This window comes from Macrotis lagotis, chromosome 1 (genome assembly GCF_037893015.1).
Source record: "Macrotis lagotis isolate mMagLag1 chromosome 1, bilby.v1.9.chrom.fasta, whole genome shotgun sequence".
Lineage (NCBI taxonomy): Eukaryota > Metazoa > Chordata > Mammalia > Peramelemorphia > Peramelidae > Macrotis > Macrotis lagotis.
The window spans coordinates 173,409,512-173,434,070 of record NC_133658.1 but is presented as its reverse complement, the minus strand read 5'-3'; the positions used below and the strand labels follow the sequence as shown (position 1 = coordinate 173,434,070).

Below are 24,559 nucleotides of genomic sequence, written 5' to 3'. Positions count from 1 at the left end.
GACCAGTGGAATAGACTAGGTGTAAAAGTAGGAGAGGATTATAGTAATCTGCTGTTTGATAAACCCAAAGAGTCTGGCCATTGGGATAAAAATTCCCTCTTTGATAAAAATTGCTGGGACAATTAGAAATTAGTATGGAAGAAACTGAGATTAGACCAATACCTCACACCCTTTACCAAGATAAAATCCAAATGGTTATAGGACATAGACACAAAAAACAATACTATAAGCAAATCAGAAGATCAAGGACTAGTCTACCTGTCAGATCTATGGAAAGGGGAACAGTTTATGACTAAGGAAGAGTTGGAGAATATCACCAAAAACCAATTAAATGATTTCGATTACATTAAATTAAAAAGCTTTTGCACAGATAAAACCAATGTAACCAAGATCAAAAGAAATGTAGTAAATTGGGAAACAATCTTTACAACTAATGATTCTGACAAAGGACTCATTTCTAAAATATACAGAGAACTAAGACATATTTTTAAAACAAAAAGCCATTCCCCAATTGACAAATGATCAAAGGATATGCAAAGGCAATTTACAGATGAGGAGATCAAAGTAATCCATAGCCATATGAAAAAAAATGTTCTAAATCATTAATTATTAGAGAAATGCAAATTAAAGCTTCTCTGAGGTACCACCTCACACCTCTCAGATTGGCCAGTATGACCAGGAAGGATAATGATCATTGTTGAAGGGATGGGGGAAATCTGGGACACTATTACACTGTTGGTGGAGCTGTGAAATCATCCAACCCTTCTGGAGAGCTATTTGGAACTATGCCCAAAGGGCAACAAAAATGTGCATACCCTTTGACCCAGCAATACCACTATTGGGTCTATACCCTGAAGAGATGAGGGAAAAGGGTAAAAACATTACCTGTACAAAAATATTTATAGCAGCCCTGCTTGTGGTGGCAAAGAAGTGGAAATCCAGTAAATGTCCTTCAATTGGGGGAATGGCTTAGCAAACTGTGGTATATGTATGTCATGGAACACTATTGTTCTATTAGAAACCAGGAGGGACGGAATTTCAGGGAAACCTGGAGGGATTTGCATGAACTGATGCTGAGTGAGATGAGCAGAACCAGAAAAACACTGTACAACCTAACAGCAACATGGGAATGATGTTCAAGCTTTGAAGGACTTGCTCATTCCATCAGTGCAACAATCGGGAACAATTTTGGGCTGTCTGCAAAGGAGAGTGCCATCTGTATCCAGACAAGGAGCTGTGGAGTTTGAACAAAGTGCAAGGACTATTCCCTTTAATTTAGGGAAAAAACCAGATATCTTATTGTCTGATCTTGTTACCTCTTAGACTTCTCTTCTCTTCTTTAAGGATATGATTTTTCTCTCATCATACCCAATTTGGATCAAAGTACAACATGGAAACAAAGTAAAGACTGACAGAGTGCTTTCTGTGGGAGGGGGAGGGAAGCAAGATTGGGGGAAAATTGTAAAACTCAAATAAGATCTTTAATAAAAATAAATCTAAAAGAATACAAAAATCTCAAAATGTAGAAAATTCAGAATTAACTGAGAAAAAGTGATAATAAAAAGGAAAAACCTCAGAATGGATAAGAAAATTCTAATAATTTCTTTCAGATGAGCAATATTTAAAAGACAATGTGTAACACTGGAATTAATTATCCCTTGAAAATTTAGTAGAGTTTGCTCAAAAAAAATCTTGTGCCAAATTTTTTTGAAGTTCATTTATGGATGGATGAATCACTTCTTTCTATGTAGGGAATTAATATAAATATATAGCATGAAGAACCCTTCTTCTATGGATAAATGGTTAAAGGATATAAACAGATTTTTTTAAAAGAAAAGGTAAATCATAGAACCATAATCTGTTTGACAAATTAAGTCTAATATACCCAAGGAAATATGCTCTAAATCACTAATAATAATAGTAAGTAATATATGGGAATATTCAATGTTGGAGGGGCTATGGAAAAACATGATATACAAATGTACTCTTGGTGGAAGGATGAAATGGTCAAGCCATTCTGGAAAGTAATTTAGAATTATGGGAAAAAAGAGAGTGACTGAATTTGAAAAACCCACTAAGAAAAATGTGAGTAACTGAAAACTAGTAAATATTCTGGGAAGGAAAAAAATAAAAATAAGGTGCTTTTTTTCTTAAAGAAAAAAAATATAAAATTTTCAAATGTAGCCACTATGAAATGTTTGTCACAAAAAAGTTCAATATCTAAGGTACCTTCTTGAAATGATTATTAAAGACAAAAAGTTTCAAAAAGATTTCTTTTAATTATAATAAAGGATTTGAATATGTTATCTAGGAAATATCTTCATAAGACTACCATACTACACAATGGCATCAGTGGCTAAGTGTGACCCTGTCCAAGATGTCCAATTCACACATCTGAAAAAATTAATTTTTCTAAAACACAGGTATCACTATGACACTATCCTACAAAAGAACCTTTGGAAATTGTCTATTTCACTGATTCCCAAGGCACAGTGTACATACCCTAGGAGTCAGCAAGTCAATCCATGGGAGTATAGAAGGAAAATATTAGAATGTTTATTTTTATTAGCTTTATTTAAAAGACATTTACATCATATTTAATATACTGTCACTCTCATTTAATCCATACATTAGATGACCTTGTGTCACACATGGATGCAAGGGGAAAATAAGGGTTTCACAAAGAAGAGGAGTTGACCTCAATCATCATTAACTTTCACTATATTTCAACAGAATGAACCAGGCAAAGTAGGTTCATTGATTATATTATCTACTTTTAACTGGACCTTTCTATTTGGAGGGCATTTAAGGAAGGTGCCTAGGGACAGTTACTTTTCATTTCCCATTGTGTTGCATTCCTTTGGACTAATCCTTTACAGCTCCACTTCTTAATCAGACCCTGCTTTCTGCTTCCTTTTGTAAGGTATATCCTCCCATTAGACTGTGAGCTCCTTGAAAGTAGGGATTGTCTTCTTTTGCATTTGTATCTCCAGGGTTTAGTATAATGTCTGAGAAATAGTAGGCATTTAATAAATGTTCAGTGACTGACTCACAATATGGAGAAACAGCTTTTTAAAAAGTCCTACAAAGAAAGTACTGACTGAACATAATTCCCATAATGCAAGCACAAGAAAACAGAAAATATCAGAATTGACATTTCATTCCCAATGTGAGCTCTTTCACATTACAAGGTAAAAACAATGACAATCTAAACCAATCCAACAATAAGTTAATCCCCCTAAAAGTGAAGTTATAAGAATGCCTGTCCTCAATTGGGTTTTTTAATTTGTTTAAAATATACAAAAGGAAAGACCTTAAAATTAGTTTTCAAGAATGACTGAATGACATAAGGAAGATGAAAATTTCCTAGTCAAATTTCAACAAAAATCCTGGCATATAGGGTAGATGGTAATGGGGGGAAAAAAGTATTATACTAAGCATTTCTTCCACCGATAACTATGTATCTTTGCTAAGAATCTAAAAGCAATTACAGAAATAAAGTAAAATTAGAACCAGACCTTTGACTCACTATTATTCAAATGTGTTAAATCAAGATTTATAAAAATAATGAAGCAAATTCAATTACAGGCTTTCCTTTTAATTAAAAAGATTTTTTAAACCAATGACAAAAATTATTTTAAATATAGTACAATTACTTTTTCTCATCCTTTTAAAGTTCTAGCTTTGTGTTTTATCATTTACATATAAAAACACATGTATATAACAACAAATAAGTTTATTAGGGATTTACATTCAAAAAATTTTATGGATAGATATGCACAATGAAAAATATTTAGAGATAACTGACCTTTAGGATAAAATACAAACTCTTTAGCCTTCCATTAAAAATTCTGTGCCATACATCTTTCTAGTGCTTTTTCAGATTTAGTTGCCACCCTTCATGTGCTCTGCTCTAGCCAAAAGTCAACTTCTACAAACACAGGCCCATGCCTAGAATATACTCTCCTTTCTGCTAAAATACTTCTCTTCCTTCAAATCTAAATTCAAGCCCCATCTATTCTAAGAACTTTTCCTGCTGTTTCCAAGTAAAATGTTTTCTTCTTTCTCAAATTTTCCTAGAACACTCTCTTGCTTTAATCATATTACATATTGTATTATCCTTATGTTCATGTTCCATAGTACCTGTCAGAATATAAGTTCTTAATAAGCAGGGACTTAATAATAATAATAATAATAATAATAATAATAATAATAATAATAATGATAGGGGGCAGCTAGGTGGCACAATGCATAGAGCACTGGCCCTGTAGTCAAGAGTACCTGAGTTCAAATCCAGTCTCAGACACTTAATAATTACCTAGCTATGTGGCCTTGAGCAAGCCACTTAACCCTATTTACCTTGCAAAAGCCTAATAACAATAATAATAATAATAATAAATTTTAATTCACTAATAATAATTGTATGACTACTATAGCTAGTATTTATAGATCTACTCTGTCTCATTTAATCCTCATAACACCCCTGTGAGGTAGGTTTTATTTTTATTACCTTCATTTTTAACAGTTGAAGAATCTGAGGCAGACAGATTAAGTGATTTGACCAGGGTCACACAGTTAAATATCTGAAGCTGGATTTGAATTCAGATTTTCCTAGCACTTGATTCATTGTGCCACCTAGTGACCTATTTTTCATCTTTTTATAGTATTCTCAGTGCCTACCACAAAGTCTTAAACATAGTGGATGCTTCAAAAATAACTGAAGACCAGGTCACTCAATATAAACTTCCTGACCAAAAAGTTATTGAATTAATGTAACAAAATCAAATAAATTATTATAGGTTAGAGATTGATTAGGGGTATTTGCAGAAACAAGGTGCTTAATTCAGAATAATAGTTAACATTTATATAGTGCTCTTAACACAGAACCCTAAGAGACAGGATTTATTATTATCCCAGTGTTGTAGATGGGTTAATTGATGCTCCAATACATTAAGAGACTTGCCTAGGAATACACAACTAGTTAGTGTCTCAGGGGAAATTCAAATCCAGAGTACTCAGATTCTAAGTTTAGTACTCTATCCACTGTACACTGGAGTAGCAATATTTCCAGATTGTGGGAACATAACTCCATGAAAACACCATTCCCATTTAGACATCAGCTTTCAAGAGAGGCACTCTAATGCACCACTAGTAGAGTTTTTAACAAATGTAAAACAATCAGGAATTGTGTCAAGAAAATGATGAAATGCCTAGATCCTTTGAGTCAAAGATTTTACTACTAAGCACATACCCCAAATTTATCAATGATTAAAAAAAGAGTCCACATAAAGCAAATATTTACAGAAGGACTTTTCATGGTAGTATACATATGGAAATGAAGTAGATTAATGAACAGTTAAACCAATTATGGTACAAGAACATAATGAAATATTACTATGCTGTAAAAAAAATCATGAATCTGATAAATACATAAAGAGTGACATAAATTGATTTAAAGCGGAAAAAGCAAAACCAGGAAAAAGTACATGATGACTACAACAATGTTAAATGGAAAAAACAACAATGAGGAAAACTGAATGAGGAAGTTTTGACACCCAAGAGCCTCCATGAGAAGATTACCACCTTCTCCCCTTCATCATTCTGTTCTATGAAGAAGTGGAGAACCACAGGAATGGAGTATGACACATTATAAATAAGGCATATGGTTTGTAATGTTGTTTAGTCTTATATCATCTTTAAAAAAATTTTTTGATTGCCATGGAGAAAGGGGAAAGGGAGAGAAGGGAGGGTGGTAGAAAAATGTGTAACTCAAAAGTCTGCAAAAGGATGAATGATGAAAATGATTTTTGCATGTAAATAGAAAAAAATTAAATTTAAAAATTTCATTTTGTAATACCATATTACAAAGGATAGCTTTCTGAAAAGGACAAGGGGAAAGTATAATAATGGAAATGTGATATAAAAATTATATCAGTACAATTTACTTTCTAAAAGAAACTAGGTGTCCATTCAGAATTATCAAATATTTTAAAAGGACTGTGTTCAGGGAAGTAATGAATCCTTTATCTTTTTAAATTCACTGTGACTCTATATAAACAACATATATGATTACTTAAGGTCAGAATTTCAAACTGGAAATATCTAAACATTTGTTCATAATGAGGTTAATAAACTGTAGTTAAAAAGGATGTGTATCCTTATTAATCCAATGACTGCAATAGATTAATTTTCATAAATAAAAACTAAGCACAGCTGCAAATGCTATGTAAAGAAAATGTTTAGACAGTTTCCCTCAACCCTTTGTTTTATAGGGTCTAACAATTTGGAGCCCTGGGCAACTTCCTGACGACTAGTTTCTACCACACATGAGTCAAATTCCATGAACCCAAATATATCATATGCCTAAACAGTGATACCAGTACTTAAAATAGTACTACAGTCCATTATATTACCAAAACACATATGGGGTTTCTAATAGAAATGCAAAATTGCAGAAAGGCCAGAAACTCTCCTATCATTTTCTACTCCTCTGGAGAGTTGAATTTACTGTTTATTTCATTTCAAGATCAGATATAAACATATAGAAACAACCAATTTTCAAAGACATAATCTATAACAAAACAAAATTGAACCATGTACAATTAAACAAAAACTGTATTCTCATTGTACTTTGCATACAAAAAGTTCCAAAAGACCATAAATACAATGAGAATTTCTCTTTAATTATTTTTCTTTTTCATATGGACATTGCCATTCTTCATTCTCACCCTACCCCCTGTTATATTAAAGTTGTAGCCTAATTCCTTTTAAACTCTATTAATAGTATCTACTAATTATATGCTTCCTCACTCCAGATTCATAGAATGATAGAATTTAAGAGGACTTCAGAAATCATCTAATCCAACTCCATCACTTGACAAATGATGGTTACATCAAGCACAGTCAATAAGGAGAAAGCTCAAGAGACTCTTTTTCACTAGATCCCATTTTCCCAGCTGTACAAAAGGTAGAAGTCATGCTTTCTCCTGGCCCGGATATAATAATTCCATACAATTAAAATCTGATATAATATGGCTAACTTAGAACATTGAGTTTTATTTTTGTCCCCAATTACACTATACCATGAAGCAGTTTACAATATTATTACTCAAAGTGCCTCTCCGTAGTTCCTCATAAGCAATTATCAGAACCCCTGTGTATGATTATGAACACAAAGGAATAATCAAATAAAATCTTTTCTAGTAGAGGATGAGACATGTTTAAAAAAAAATAAACCAAGTCCTCTAAAGAAGATCTCATTATAATTCTCAAATCAATCTCTACAGGCATTAAACAAAATCAGTTCATTTAGCATAAGCTGTATTTGCCAGGAAGTTGTTAGCTTTATGCTATACTCCAAAATACTCATGATTTATCTAAGTTATTTAGCAGTCTTAATAGCATACCCAGGGTCTTCAAAAAAAATTACAAAATGCCAGTATGGATGACTCAAAAGGTGATGCACAAAAGTTGAAGCAAAGAGGGAAAAGAAAAAGAATGATTTTGGATCCCTTCTCTTAATTTAGAATCAATTACAGTGAATTTTTCATTGGTGGGAGGCAGGGAGAGTTGGGCAATTTTTGTAGATGAAAAGATATTAAGAATTGTGGTAAAGGCTAAGCAAGGTAGACCTGTGTCTCTTTCTTGTACCTTCCAAGCCCATTTGAGATTTTTTTTTTTTGCTATTGTCATATGGTCTAAAGATTTAGATCAGGAAAGAACCCTAGAGATCATCTTGTCTTAATTTCTCATTTAACAAAGGATGAAGGGAGACAAGATGTCATGCAAGGGGTGATGAAAGGATCAGAGTCTAGAATCAAACCTAGGTCCTTTTTCCTGGGGACCTATTTCCCCCCAATTATGTTTCTTCTGGCAACATTTCTTTTTTAAATTTGAGTGTCATTTTTGTTACAGTTGGAATTTTGAAACCTTGTCTTCATTTTGTATTGGATGAAAAACTGAGATTTATGTAAATCACTATCAAAAGAAATATATAGGGCTTCAAATCAAATATCACTGAATGAAAAAAAAAACATCTTCAATGCTCCACATAGTCAGTAACCTTCTAACAATGAGTATAAACCTCCTTTAGCAATAATTTAGAGAAACACTGCAACAGTCTAAGAAATGAAAAGGCTTAAATTTTTAACATTATGAAACTCCCTTTTATGTAAAATATGTGAAGCATATTAATGACCTTAAAAAAGAGTTAAATTATTTAAACTTCTTAAAATGCAACAGCACTTAGCCATCCACTCCGACAAGCAGGAAAGGTAAGCTTTATTGACATGAAGGCCAACTGAGTCAGGTTTTCTTGGGTCAAAGGCCATGGCTCCATCTCTCCAAGCATTCCTGCTGCCATCAGGGGCAAGGAGAAAGGTTAAATTCTCAGAGGTGACGGCCCAAGTGAGTATTCAAAAATGGAGATGAGAAGATGCTCAGATCTCTGCACAGCCCAGCGACAGGTGACAATGAACATTATTACTAACAAGGGGAGAAAATCTGGATAATCTGATAGTTTAAAAAACATTTTTTTTTGAATCTCATTTTTCTCTCACTAACTTCTGCATCCAGGAAAATGTGATGTAAGGTTACAGCAAAAACCTTCAGAATTTGAGAACAGCACAAAATAACAAAAGTCTCAACTCTTAAAGCAATCCAAATGCTAAAAAGTATTCAGGAGGTGATGATGTAGACAAAAAAGTATCAGTAACATATCTATCTTCCTTAAAGAATCAGTTAGATCTTTATATTTTCTGCTGACTACAACTTTTGAAACAGTCACCAAATACAGAGCCAAAAGCTAGCTCCAAAATGAAGTCCTACAGAAAGTTCAACCCAGCAATAGAAGCAGGAAGAATGGATGAGGTCTTACAACTCAGTTATGTCACACTTTATGGTGTGTTTTAATTATTTTACTTCTATGTGACCCTATGAAGTGTGAACAATACGTATGATTACTTCTGTATTTTACAACAGATGGAAATTGATGCTTAGCAAGATTCAATGGCCCACTCACAGTAATACAGCTAGTAAGCTCCGGAAGCAGATATCTAACTGGTATCTTCCTCAACACCAAACCTAGCATTCTTTCCACAGTATCAGGCTACTTAACTATTCTTCAGGGCTAAGGAAATGAAGCTTGTATTATACTGTTGGGGGAATTACAATCTGTCTCAGTGGTTTTCTCTTGGTCTGGGAGCAATCTCTCAAGAGATTTTGTAAGGTCAAAACTACTTTCATAGTAATACTAAGAGGCTTTAATTTCTAATACAGTAAATACTGATAAATATAACCCATATAAATATGTTTTTAGAAGATTCTCAACATTTTTTAATGTAAAGAGGTTTGAGAGTCACTGCTCTAATTTACAAATACTGCAAAAATTATTTTTAATGAAGGTTAAAAAAAAAGTAAAGAAAAAATGAACTCTTAACCTCACCAGGCTCTCTTTATCATAACCTATACTAAAGTATGATACTTCTCTTCCTGCCTCGAGCCTATCTTCATTTTCCAAGTGATCTTTTCTTCACAATCCTGGTCAAATAATGTTCATATTGAACCATTCTGATCATATTCAAAAATTTTTCAATGTCTCTCCAAAGTCAATCTAATTTTAAAAAAAAACTTCTAATTTTGACATAGAAAGATCCAACACATCCTTTCTTTCATTATATTCTTCTCTTTGTATATGATAGATTCTAGCTAAAACAGAATACTCTATTATCGATTTTTATCCTATCTTTGCTCAAGTTATCCACTGTATCTATCATGGGCCGACTTTATCTTGTTCAGTTGACATCCCTCCCTTTCTTCAAGGCTCAATCAATGCATTAGCTCTTCCAATAAGCCTTCCCTGAGGGAAGTCCTTAGTGAAAGTGATCTTTTTTCATCCATAGCACCCCATGGTACTTTTCATGTTACTCTTTTTGTATTTACTGTATTTATTCTTCCTTATTAGACGGTTTCTTTTTTCCCCCAAGGCAACAGGGTTAAGTGACTTGCCCAAGGCCACACAGCTAGGTAATTATTAAGTGTCTGAGGCCACATTTGAACTCAGGTTCTTCTGACTCCAGGATTGGTACTGTAATCCACTGCGCCATCTAGCTGCCCTAGTAAATTTCTTAAGGACAAGGCTTGCACTTTATATGAAAAAAAATGTTAATTCCTTAAGGCAAAAGTCAACATAAATGCCAGCATAGGGTCCTGCCCATTGGAGATACCTGCTACACATCCATGCTGACAATTCAAAAGGAAACCTGATAATAGACCACTTTCAGTTTGCAGAAAATATTTTCTCCTCAACATTTCAGAAATAGGAATCTTAAGATGACAGTCTTTTTATCACTTTTCATCATAAAAAAATAACAAACAACAGATTCTAGGCTCATATTTTCAACCAAAGAAGAGTCTTTCAATACAGGCAGCCAGTCCACTGTTAGAGCAATCAGCAAAAAGATGAACAAAAATGAAAACAGAGAGCATCATATATTGTAATTAAGGAGGCTGTTAAAAGGTTGTCTTTACTATGTATTTCTCCTGCCAGAAATTTATATCATCTCTGTCTGGAATTTGAAAAGGTAAAAAACAATCTGTTAAAAATTATTCGTTTAGCAATTCCTGAAACCAATCATGCAATGGATGCAAATTTCATAAACAGTAGTTTCTTTCAAGTGATTTTTTTTGCATTTAATAACACATTTCATATTAGTTTTATGCATTAGAGATATACACTAAAGCACTAAATGCTCTTGAATATTCAACAGATTTCTGTGCTTTGCCGAGTCAAAAATGGAAAAGATCCAACAGAAAGATGATTTCATCATAAATGTAATAAATACCCCAAGTAGTTTTAATGCTTATTTGCCTCTTACTCCTAATCACGCAGATAAATTTTTAAAGAAATTAAACTATGCTAAACAACTTCACTCATTTTTCCAGTAAAATATGATAGCAACACTTGAAAAAAATTGTCTGAAGACAAAATGTCATTGTAAGTTATGATCAGTTCTTACTTTCAAAATATTCTGAGTTTCATTCCACTTGTTTGTCCATTCTTTGGTCAATTCTTGTACCTGAAAATAAAATAAATATTCATAAATGTTCAGTGAAAAAAATTTCTGTGACTCCCTCATTATCAACAAAATTTCAAACTCCTGACAACTTATGATGGTACATATTATGTTTTTTAAGCAAAACAACCCAACTATTTCACAAAAATAATTCAAAGGATTTTATGACATTCTATATAGCTGTTCCCTATCTTGAAGAGCTAACAAAATCAAATATGTACAAATGTAGCTTGGAGTTTTAAAGCCTTCACTATTCAAATAAAAGCAGTTTTCATGGATATTAATCAACTTTAGATAATCAAGTATGGCAGCTTCCTATTTAATTGTTAATTTTGCTGTACTATACTTCAGGTACTAGGAAATAGTGATTTATTTTTTCTTATAATGAGATGTAGTGATTAGACAATCTTTGACGCAGTTTTCTTTGAGAGATAATCTGCTCTATTCACTAATTAACAGATTTTCCAAGTCTGAGTCCTGTCTTTTTATTTTATGGCTCAGTTGCTACTTTAATAAAGGCAAATTATAATAAGATCAACTTTCTTCTATAATAGTGAAATTATATTAGATGTACATTTTTAAATGTCTATGACCTGACCCACCAACATAGAAACAGCACTACATCATGGGTCAAGTGATGGTCTTGGAGCCAAGATGACAGGATTCAAATTATGTCTCTAATATTAGATTTCTGATGCTGAGCAAGTCATTTAACCTGAGCCTTAAACAACTTTCCAAAACTATTTCCTAAGCATTAGTTGAAAATTTTGAATGATGATTTTTTTATAATTTAATGCAATCTAATAATATAATCCTAATCTTTTAAAAAGTAATTAAAATAAGACCATAAAAAAATACAAATGCAAACCCTAAATTAGATCTAGAAAACACAGGAAAAATTAGAAGGGGAGTATAGAACACATGGATAAAATATCCACAAGAAGGGATGAAATGAGAGGAGCACAGAAGCAGCATAGTATGAAGACTTCATCTTTTCAAAATTTCTTTCATCTTTATCTCTGTTGCCATCTCCTCCTTTACTCACTATTCTCTTTCAAATCTACTAGAGTTTCCAAAAAACACTTCCATCTTTTATCCAACCATGCTATTGATAATTACTTTAATTCATGTATTTCTTCACTTGGCTAGAGAGGAAAGAGGTCCAAATTTGGATTCAGAAGATTTGGGGGGTTTAAATCCTAGTTTAAGCATCTATCTGTCAAAGGTGTGAGCTTGAGCAAATTTGTAAAACAAAGCTGATTAACCTAGATACCACTTAGGTCCTTTCCAACTCTAAAATTCAATGAAGGAATGAGTATATTAATAAGAAAAATAAATATTGTGTTAGTAAAGCAAGTAGAGGTTACACTTGACATCAGAAATATCTGGATTGGAATTCTGCCTCAGACAGCTGTGCAGCCCTGGTAAAGTGAAGTCACCTTCATTTCCTTATCTGCAAAATGGGAATAATAACCACATCTAACTCACAGGACCTAGTTGAGATTATGGAACTTGTATATGTCAAGTTGTAGTGGATGTACAACAGATTGATTTCATGATTTTCTTTAGTTTCATTCAGCAGCATGTGAGGACAAATAAAGACAGCAGATGGTAAGAGTAATCCAAGGTATGGAGTTAGAAAAGCATGCTATATAACAGGACAGTGAGAAAGAGACCCCAGGGTTTCCATACTTCAGAGCTGACTAGAGTTGTTCACCATAGGGTCAAAACAGGGAAGGAAAGAATGTAGTCAGTGAAGAGTGATGGCTGGAAAGAACAAGAGAGAGAGATGCTGGAAGCCACAGTGAGGATAAAGAATAAGGCTCAGACTCATAAGTCAGAGGAAAAAATATGATAGAAGATGATGAACAGGTAGAGGGGACTTTCAGAATTCATGAGCATGGAATTAATATTTCTCCTAAATGGTCTATAGACTATTTAATAAATGAATGAATACTTAATTCCAATATCTAGAATCCTCTTAGTATGTAAGGAAATTATACATAATACTGAACTGCTTTACTGACACCACCCATCTTTTTCTTAATGGATTTGAAAATAAAATTAATATTACTGCTTCAGGTTAGGGCCAAGTCTTAAGGGATAATTCAATGTCAGATGATTTTTATGGTGTAGACAGAAATTATATAACACTCAGGGTTAGGTTTTTTTTTTTTTACTCAGTCAAAAAATCTGCACAAAGAAGCTGATTTAAAATACCAATAAAATATCATTCCTTCGTCGACGGGCTGAAACTAAGAAGATGGAAAAACTTAATTAATGTAGAAAATCACAGTTAGCAGCTGTTTTCTAGTTAGAAATTTCTTTTTGAAATGCAAAAATATTCACATTACCAAAAATTTCTCATCAAAGGAAGCATATCCAATCCTTTTCAAATATAATCAAATAATTCTAAACTTATGAAAAACCACATTTTTTCAAATATTTTGCCAGAAATTTTGATTACCATAATCTACATACAGTTATTGAAAAAAAAAACCTTCATCAGTTTTCTTAAAAAGCTGAAATTTTATCATTGTGATTGTGGTAATGATCTTTAATTCTAATAACATAAGCTAAACAAAAATAGCAAAAGATTAGAATGAGATCTTGCTAAAACAAGCTAAGATTTCCAAGCAACACAGTTAAGGGTTTTTGTCAACTGAATATTTTAGATGACTATTATCTATTGCTAATAACTATTACCAGAACAAGACATTTAATTTCACCAGCAGGAGGGAACTTCCTCTCCTGAGGCAGACAAGCATTTCCTCTGGATCCTTCCCGAGAGGGGTCCAAACAACATGCAAATGAAGGACTGGCCCAGGCTAACAAAAAGATTATGTTTTAGAGGCAGAATCTGAGTACCATCGTCCTTGAGACTTCTTAGCACCACCATATCGTACTCCCTCTCAAATATAATCAAGATGTGATTAAAAAAAGTTCAGTGTGCAAACTAGATTTGGGTTTTAAAAGATATACATTGGGGGCTGCTAAGTGGCACAGTGGATAGAGCACTGGCCCTGGAGTCAGGAGTGCCTGAGTTCAAATCTGGCCTCAGACATTTAATAATTACCTAGCTGTGTGGCCTTGAGCAAGCCACTTAACCCCACTGCCTTGCAAAAAAACAAACAAACCCTAAAACAAAAAAAGATATACATTTCAGGAGAACAATGGTCATTCCAAATGAAAGTCTCTACTAATATTATTTCTCTATACAATTCATCTTTAGGATCATCTGATGACTTTACAATAAATTCCCTTAAGGGAAAACCTTGATCCCCCCCCCCTTACTTAAGCTTAATCAATGAGTCTTGAAATAAAATATGGCCCAAAATTGTTCCTCAAAATTGTTTTCTTTTCATAATCTTTTTTCATTACATAATATAAATTATTCCATTTAATCAGGCAGTATTGAAACTAGTTTTCAAAAAGCATCACCTCACCCACATTCTATTTAGTCCTTGGAATATGGACTGTTGCCCTTCATTATTCTGCTTTCCTATTAGTCATCACAACACCTTATACTCTCCCTATCTGCAAACTAATTTAACCTAATAAATACGTATTTCCTTCCTTCCTAAGCAATCAAGCACCTACCTGAACTCAGAAATACATACAATTATTAATATACCCTCACTGACTTTCAGAAATTATTTTTCCAAACTCTATTATACTTCTAAATTAGATATATTATTTTCAGTTTTCAATAGAAAGGAAGTAGGCTGATTTTATAAGATATCTGACTCTACAAAATTTCAAACTACTTCATATGAGAAAAACAATTTAAAGAAATGAGAAAAGAGATATAACATATGAAATAACTTTTAAACTTGCAATTTAATGATGGGCATTAATTTTCCATGTAATTCACTTCTAACCTACCACAATTTTCAGCTACCAGGACCTCTGCTGTATTCTTGGCTTAATTATAAATGTAGTGCAGATGAATAAATTTCTTTACTATTTAGATAGTCCCAATGATATTTTAACTTTTTCAGCCTCTAATTAGTTTAAATTAGAGATACTTCAACTTTCAAGTCGTACAAAATTTAGGCATTTACTAGCTGTATGACCCTAGAAGAATCACTTAACTTCTGTTCACATCAGTTTCCTCAACTGTAAAATGGGGATAATAATTGTACCCACTTCACAAAGTTATTGAAGATAAATGAGATATCTGGAAAGCACTTAGCATATACAGTGCAGCCTATAGTAGATGCTCTATGTTATTCTCTTCCCATTGCCCTGATCCATAGGACCAAGAGAAGTAATGCGATTCAATGGACAGAGAACTGATCTTAGATTCAGGAATGCCCGGGTTTGAGTCAATCAACCAATAAACATTCATTAAGCACAGTTCCTGTGCTGAGCATTGAAGGATATAAAAGGAGGTAAAAGACAACCCTTGCCCTCAGGTCACTAAAAATCTATGCCCTCTCTCTCACACACAATTCAAGAAGACCCAAGGAAATTTACTCAACTTCCCAGGACCCCAGGCAACTCTCCAAAATACATATTTGCATTTGTGGGGGAAATTTCCCACATTGGAAAAGAAATTTCTTATACCAACAAAATTGTGTCCAAAGAAAAATATCAGAAAACAAAGAACATTTGGGTTTTTTTTTTAACTGTTCACTTTCCTTGAAGAGGCAGAATTAAGGAAAAAGATATTTACATCTCAGATGTCATACACTAAAATAACCAAAAGAGCATATGACTCATAGAGATTTGTTACAAGTATGTGATAAATTGGTACTTACTCTTGCTTCATTTTGCTGGAGTTTCTCTTCCATACTTAAAGCTGTTGGCGAGTCCAATAGTGCAATCTAAAATTAAAATATAAATGAGTATAATTATTAGTAAAGAGTAGTTAGACACAGAAGACATTTTTTCCTGGTATATAAAAAAGGGTAAACAATTTATGAACAGTGACTCCCAATTGTCTCCTACTATAAACCGATTAAGAATTAATCAATTTACAAACTGAATGAATTGCTTAATATTAGTCCACCTGAATAATACAGGATTATTTGTCAATCTATAGGAAACATTCATGCTAAAAACATATTCATGTGTCTATATGCACAAATATACTTATGTATACATGCACAAATATATGTGCACATGTATATTTGTATACCTTTACCAAATTTGATAACAGTTAATAACTTGGCTTCTTAACGAGCAATCAACTCTCAATAAAAAGGAAGGAAATGTCAGCTTTTGATTAATTTCTTAAACTATATTCATAAAATTTTTGAATTGAAAATGCTTCAAATTTTCATGGACATAGGACATGATTTTTTTTATCATAGAAATTTGATTTTTAATTATAAGTAATAAAATAAATAACCACAGGAAATCAAACTTTGTATTGAAGTTCAGGATGACCAATATTCTCAATGAACCATGCTGGCATTTGGAATATAGTATTCTGGGAATACAAAATTGCCCACGCTAAAAATAATATAGGAATTTATATGCTATAATGGGTATTTAAGAACACATGCCTATTTAATCAAGCATTTCAAATTTAATTAATTTAGGATAAGTCTGTATTGTCTCAAACAACCATTTATTGATTCAAAAATGAGGTTACCATTCATTATGGTAGACCATTATTATTATTATTATTATTATTATTATTATTATTATTATATATTAAATTTATCAGAGGATCTGATCTTTATTAGACCTTAAATCATAATTGGTCAAAAAGTAATGAAGGGAACCTCTCTCTGCTCCCCCTTCCCTTCCCACCACCCTTTCCCTTCTGTAATTCTGTAATAGCAATAACACACACACACACACACACACACACACACACACACACACACGTATAAAGATTTAAGAACTTTGATCAACACAATACTCAAATACAAAAACAGAGTACCAGTGATAAAGAATAGTATCCACCTTCTCATAAAAAAAAAAAGACAATGGATTCAATATGAAGAATCTGATGTCCAGTTTGGACATGGTCAATATAGGAATTTATTTTGTTTGACCATTTATTACCTGGGTTTTATTTTGTTTTTCCAGAGGTGGTGAGGTGGTATGGTAGAGAATGAAAATAAATGTTAGTTAATTTTTTCAAGTGAAAACAAAACCCAGGGGTAAATAGTCAAAAATAAATTTCTCAGATTGGATTTGCACAATGAAACACTTGGTTTTAAAGACTTGTGGCCTTTTCCTTTTCCTATTAAAAAAATGCAATCAAATAATCAAGAGAATGAAGTATATCCTGAAAATCTGTCCGATAAAGCATGTACAAATTGCCTTTTTAAATAAATATGGTAAAGAGAATAAAATGAATGCAGACACCACATAAAGCTGACTTCCAATAAATAACGATGATTACCTTGTTAACAAAATACAAAGAAAGTATGTTTCTCCTTCATGCACTGCTGATCATCTCTATCTTTCCCAAATTAGGTCCTGAAATTAGCTGGACAAATAATTGGTTTCATCCTGCCAACAGCACCATGGGTGCTTGGTTTTGAATGTCACTGATTCTAAGTGCTTTGATGTCAGCGAGCGCTTCTTTTACCCTTTGATATATAAACATGCTCTATCCTAACTGATGTGGTAGAAAAGGAAATATCAGAATCAAGAGAGATCATGAAACAGGCAGAGACATTCCATAACTGGTTCCAGTATGCAAACCAACTTGTAAATAGCAATCTCTTTGAGTGCAATTATGGAAATGGCCCCAAAGGTAGAGAATAATGTGGAAGTGCAAACTTTCACTTTATAAATTTTAATAGTTCAGGAGAACAAGCTCCTGGAAAACTGGGAGCCACCTGAGGTCCAGGATTCCAAAAGTTCAAGTCCATGCTATATTTTGCAGCCAGTCAAGTACTGGTGCCCAAGGAAAAAGGTGAAAACTTGCCCAAAGGGAGCTAAGATGAGGATTCATCTTGTAGCACAGTACTTTCTCTGCTCATGAATATGGCTCTACATGCTCCCTCCAGGATAAGCTGATCACCTAAAATAGGATTGAGTACCAAATCCCTCCAAAAGTTTTCCTTTACAGAGATCTAGAATCTGAAATTTCTAAGAAATTCTCCATTTTTAATTGATATTTTATTTTTCCAAATATATATATGTTATTTTTTTTAATATTCATCCAGTGATTCTTCATTTTCTACTAGCAGCTCTCCTTGGTTTGGATTCCTCAGAACATGATGATTCTCTCCCTGCTTTTCAGCTTCCTGTTGTGAATTGTCTTTAGCTATTAGATTATAAACCCCTTGAGGGCTAAGCACAATTTCTAACACAGAGTTATGTGCTTATTAAATGTTTACTGCATTGGACTGAATTGAAGAATATTGAACTAAACTCCAGAGATGATTACACACAAATGTCACCATGAACTCAATGAAAGTTAAGTCAAGTGATCTCTAGATCAAATTCAGAAATGCAGACTGAATATCCTGAAAATATGGAGTCCTTAGAACTTGGTCTCATGCATCATCGGCTCTCTACTGAAAACAATAAAAGGCATTCATTAAAGCCTCCACTAAACTATACTCCGAATGGGACATTCCATCCCGTCTCTCCTCCTATGCCTTTACCCAGGCTGTCCACAGATCTGGAACCTCCCATCTCACCTCGGCTCCAATTCCACCTGTCTGTACTGATCTATGTCCATGTTGTCTGTTCCTACAGGGCCAAGTCGGGTGTGTTCCCAGATTTGTACCCCTAGTGTTTACCACATTGACTGCACATAGCAGGCTAATTACTTTCTTACAAAGATCAAATGGAGACAGGAAATATTTATGCTTCCTTATTCAGGACTATACTGAGAGGGAAGACAGTATTATGGGATTCTCAATCTCAACCAACATATTTTCCAGGCATTCATCTTCACTATATGAAAAAGTCTTGGCTTTATTTACATCTCTTGTAGAGCAGTTCTGCTCAAAATGAAGAGGAACTGGGACTGAAAGTAGGGTGCTTGAACTTCTCTAATGAAAGAGAAACCAATACTCCTGAGGAAACCCATTCCACTTCTTGAAGAGAGCTAATTATAATGAAGCTTCCCATGAGGTTCAGTCTAATTTTGCAATTTTCCACTCAGTTCCTACATGGCATTCCTCCTTGAAAACAAGAAGAAAGTATCCATCCCTCTTCTTGAAAGTATCTATCAAGTCCTCACAGAGTCTTCTCTTCAACAGGTTAAATATCCATAGTTTCTTCAACCAATCTTTATATGACGTGTAATCAGGTCCTTCTCTAACCTAGTTGCCATCAAGTTTCCAGCAACCTATCAAATACTGAATGAAATTTGTGGGTTCGATGTGTTTATTCATTCATTCACAAAATATCCAAGGGGATCCAAAGTGGGTTACTACATGCTTAAGTGAAATAGACATCTTTGAAATCCTACAGCCACAATCATGTGCAACTGCATCATTTGGGGGGTTGGGGGGGAGGGGAGGGGAGACTTCTGATATCACTTAAACAGAGAACTGATTTGAGCTAAGAAAATTCCCTCAACAAATGTGGACTTTTCCCTGCTCAACAATTTCTGGTCTTAAGGAGATGGCTAAGGCAGTTTGTGCATTATATCTATCGCACAGGATAAAGTAGTATTAGAGATGAGTACTAAAGAAGAGAAGCTCTTCTCTTCTACTGGTATCCAAACTTCTTTGAGAGATCTAGTGGACACTCCCCGCCCCCCAAGCATGGATAGAAGGTACACAGGATGAAGAAACACAAAAAAGTTTAGATCCACATAACTGGAGGGAATGTCCATACCAATGAGATTAAAAAACTGCTGAAGTCTAAAAAGGAAATGTCTGAATTATGTCAAATGGAATACTACAACTGCTTTCCTAAATTAACCTACAATGTAGTAGTGGTTAGTGTGACAACTGTAGCCTGTATTGGAAAAACTGTGATGTGACACTAATCATTTATATTTCAGCAGCAATTTGTATTACAGGTTATTCAAAAGGCCACTAATCTTCAGTTTACAAATCTAGAAAATTTGTAAATAAAGAATATGTACACATGTATGTATTTCTAAACTATCACGTTATATATTGTTTTGAGAGAAAACTATCAGAAGAACTTTCATATTTTAAATTAACATAAGTAGTTAATGCAAACAAAAATGTACACTTTTCCTTCCTAATTCAGAATACAGAGAAGCAAAATAATAACTAAATATTGAAGGACTCCATCTATTAAAACCATTATAAAATGTAAGGGAACTGATGCTTTAGAACTCTCAAAAATTCTGTTCAAAAAATAAGAGAAGGCAGCTAGGTGGTGCAGTGGATAAAGCACCGGCCCTGGAGTCAGGAGTACCTGGGTTTAAATCCAGTCTCAGACACTTAATAATTACCTAGCTGTGTGGCCTTGGGCAAGCCACTTAACCCTGTTTGCCTTGCAAAAACCTAAAAAAAAAAAGAAAAAAACAAGAGAAAAGGAAAAATTTATAAAGAAATATTTTATTTTCCTTAATCTACCATATTTTTCCACTAAACCTGAGAACATTTCAAAAAAGTAATTATTGGCAATATCTCTCAATTCTTCCTTTTAATAAAGTCTTGAATACACTGTCAAATGTAAGTCGATGCACTGACTGGTTTTGCTGAATTATTTTCATCTTCTCTTCCTTTTTAATTCTTTACTATGGGAGAAGGCATATATTTGGAAATGAAAGTGATATAAAAAGCAAAAGAGGTAGATAAAAAAGTGTTGAAAAAAATGAAGGATAAAAAAGAATGGACAGATGGCTCAAGGGCTGCTCGTGTATTCCCCAAGATTTAAAAGAAATAATGAAAGCCTTCTCCCAGTCCATCACACAGATCCTCTATTAATGATTTATGAAAGAATTCAGATAAGTATTGTACAGGTTAAGATGGCACAGATGGGTTTTGACTTGTACAGCTGGAGATGAATTGCATTGGTGTACCCATACCAATGAGATCCTAGATAGAACAAAAATATTACAATTTGGTTCCTTTTTCTCACAATTTGCTTTAAGCCTAGAGAATGGCAGAAAAACAGATGTGGTTACTAATAAACACATGACAAAGGATGATTTGTTATAGTCTGGATTTTAATTATTTTCTTATTCCCTTCCCTTCCCCCAACTGATGCATGTGGAATGAGAAAAAAATTAATAAATTTCAATTGGACATTCTAATTTATTTTCCACTAGGAAGATAGGGAGGTTAAGGCTTTCAATGTCCTCTGAAATCATTAACTTAACTATTAAAATTCTTTACAATTATGTCTCATATTCTCATAATTGTGTTAAAATTCTATCTTGTTCTTGTCCACCCTAACCACCAAACCCAATCAGTATAGTAACTAAGTTTATAAATAACCAAAATAAAGTAATAATAGGAAGTAAGATTGCAAAATTAAAGTCATGTAATGATCATTTTAAATATCAAAAGAGCATAATTTGCGATTTGTAACATACAATAACCAAAAAGTACATCTTGAGAGTATTGATAAACCAGGAGAAGCCATGTACTCCTTGCTATCATAATCTTTTGGTCCCAGTTTCTACTCCACATAACCTGGCTCTTGTCTGCTCCCAGTTTCTACCCTTTGAATTAAAGAAAAGCTTAATAAAATGCAAAAGAAGAACAGATCACAGAAGAGAATTTAAATATTGTACTGGTCTACAATATAGTTTGGATTAGAAAAAAATACAGCATAAGGAAAGTTTGTCCCAGATTTCCAAACAAAATGACCCTATACAAGTTCAAGTTCATGGATGGTAAGAGAATAAATCCAATCCCCCTGCATGAGGAATTTATCCCCCATTCTAATGCGTTCCATTCCACAAATGGAAGATTCCAAAAGAGCAAATATGGTTGGAACTTAGAACAAAATGTTCCCCACAATGAATCACTATTATCCAATGGTTGTTTGGCAACTTGTAGGTAAGAAATGTGAAACATACTACATAACTTATGAAGCTTCAAGCTTTTATCCTCCTTCTAATGTGGCCTTAGTGCAAAGTAACAAATAAGCTAATAGACTATTTCAAAGATAATCAGAAATTACAAGTTACTTGACCATAACTTTATGAGAGATAGCATGACCCAGTAAACTATTTTTAAAGATAATTATATAAGATGTATTAATAATTATGTGTAGAGTAAGGAAGGATGCATGGTATCTTTTGCTGCTTAAGAATGTGGAACAGGAAAAGTTTAATTTCTAATGGTTATGAAATAAATTTTTAAAAACTTTTATATTTCCTGCAAAAGTGGCTTCATACTGCAGCTAAGCAGAGTTTCCACTTCTAGCAAAATAGATTTACATTCTCATGCTACAGATAACTAGGAACCATGTGGACTCAAAATTCTGCATAAGCAGAATTTGTCATGGAGTGCATCCAAAAGTCTGAGTTCCCTTGAGCACCAAGAGTCCCTGAAAGTAAGACAGTTTCACTTAAAAAGGTCATCATATTTTGGCAACATTTAAAACAGAACAAATACTTTAAATCTGATGAATTTTTACAACATAATGACATCTTAAAAATTTTTCATTATCTTAAAACTTCTATAATTTGAAAATAATAAAGTGTCAAACTAAATACCAGGATACTTAATTCCAAATCAAGAGTCTGCTGTATTTTGCTGACTGATCCAATGAAAATTATGCAAAATTGATATCTGTTAGGTTATCAAACATATCCATATTGGCAGATAACTTGTTTTTTACAAAAGCCAATTGGAATTTGATGTAAGGAGGGAGGGGGGAGTATCAATTTATTCATTCATAACTTCAGGTAGCACTTATTTACTCAAATCAATATAATGAGTAAGATAATTATCTCATTAAGATCCAGAAATAGATGCTATTACTCAAAGAAAATTATTCATAAAATCTCAGAGAAACCTAACCTGATTCCCTTGGGCAAGCAGAGTTTTTAGTCTGGCTATTTCAGCTCGGAGCTCACGAATGAGTTTGACGTTGGGATCCTCATTAATGGTAGGCTTGTTGATGATGTTTTTGGCTCTATTTGCATATCGAAGAGTACTTAGGGTTTCTCCATAATTGACATCGGCAGGTGAAATAGCTGTGAAGAATGAATTCAAAAGTTATTTACTCAGCACTGAATTTCATTTAAAACAAACTTGGTTTATGATCTGAAAGTCTGATTAACTTCAGGTTGTTGTTACAATCTTCACTGCTCTAATAATGGATATTAAAAATTATCTAAGGTTTATAAGAAGAGTGTTCACCATCAAATTAAATTCCCAGTTAGCTCGATTCTACAATTAAACACTCAATGATCAAAATATTTTTCTATCTCAAATTAATACCCATAGGAAAAAAAAGGACCTAGTGGGTTATTTTCTCTTAAATGAATAGAAAAGCATTATCATTTTGTTCTTCAATAATAAACTTCAACTTAGAATATGAGGAAAATATGAAGTTTAAAGAATGGGAGCTGATTCAGAGAAGTTACTCAAGCAAGGAATATGAATCCTACAGTTGGGACAGGGTCTTCTTGCTGTTTTTCCATAAAACAAAAAAAGGAAATATACATTTTGTTTCTTCCATTCATATGTTTATCATAACTATTTACAAAAGACTAAAGAGGAGATTTGGTATGACTCTGTCCTAAAACATCTGAGAATTGTCATAAAAAACACACAGGTTTCACAAGCTTCTGCAAAATTATGCAAAAGGAAGAAAGTAAAAAATGCAGGAATAAGCAAGATTTAAGAATTTCACTAGCAAATTCTCTTCCTTTCAGCAAAACACTGTAAAAGGTAAGAGAGAGAGAGAGTCAAATTTGAGTGTTTCCAATGGCAACCTCTAAATGTAGAGCATTTTCTAAAATTCTATAATATGTAGATGGGGCACATTCAAGAGAAATTCTTTTAAAATAGACAAAGTAGATAGAGGTAATAATAGACAAGTTTCAGAGGCCTCTGGTTTGGTATCACAGATAGGGAATATTCTTAGTTCTTCAAAGTTAAAAGAAGGAATGTATTTCAACAGAATTTAAAAAACAATTCTACAGCACTGAATATACTTCTTTCAGACTGAATTTACAGTTCATCTGTCTCTCAATTCTAAAGTATTAGTTGCACCAAAGTTAGTCTCCATGGAGCTCTTTTACTCAACTTATATGAATATCAAGTTAAGAGCTGAAATGGCTATTGGAGATCATCTAGCAAATTCCTTCATTTTACAGAGGGGGAAAATTGAAACCTAGAGAGTTTTAAGAGACTTAATGATCCAGGAAAAAGGCAGCAGAGTCAGGATTTGAAGGCAGGTCTTATGAATCTAAATATAGTGTTCTTTACAGTACACCATGCTTCTTACAACTACTTTTTTTACTAACCCTAGTACTATATGACAATATCAGAAGGAGAAAAAGTTAACCAAAAAAACCATGAACTAAATTGGCACTTTCTAAAACTGATACTGTTTTCAATAATTCTAGTAAGACTGTTTCTAGGAATGATAATCAGCCATAATTAGCAATCCTA

At 33.3% G+C, this 24,559-nt stretch overlaps 1 protein-coding gene across 15 annotated transcripts in view; it reads right to left on the bottom strand.

Moving 5' to 3' along the window:
- Positions 1 to 24,559, bottom strand: part of KIF16B (kinesin family member 16B) — a 563,734-nt gene that overhangs the window by 464,317 nt on the left and 74,858 nt on the right. For all 15 annotated transcript variants that reach the window (XM_074209395.1, XM_074209396.1, XM_074209398.1 and 12 more), the window contains exons 10-12: positions 22,958 to 23,133; positions 15,836 to 15,901; positions 11,016 to 11,075 (exon numbers count right to left, since the gene is read on the bottom strand). In XM_074209395.1, the coding sequence (XP_074065496.1) occupies positions 11,016 to 11,075; positions 15,836 to 15,901; positions 22,958 to 23,133 (302 nt within the window). The remainder of the gene's footprint in view (positions 1 to 11,015; positions 11,076 to 15,835; positions 15,902 to 22,957; positions 23,134 to 24,559) is intronic.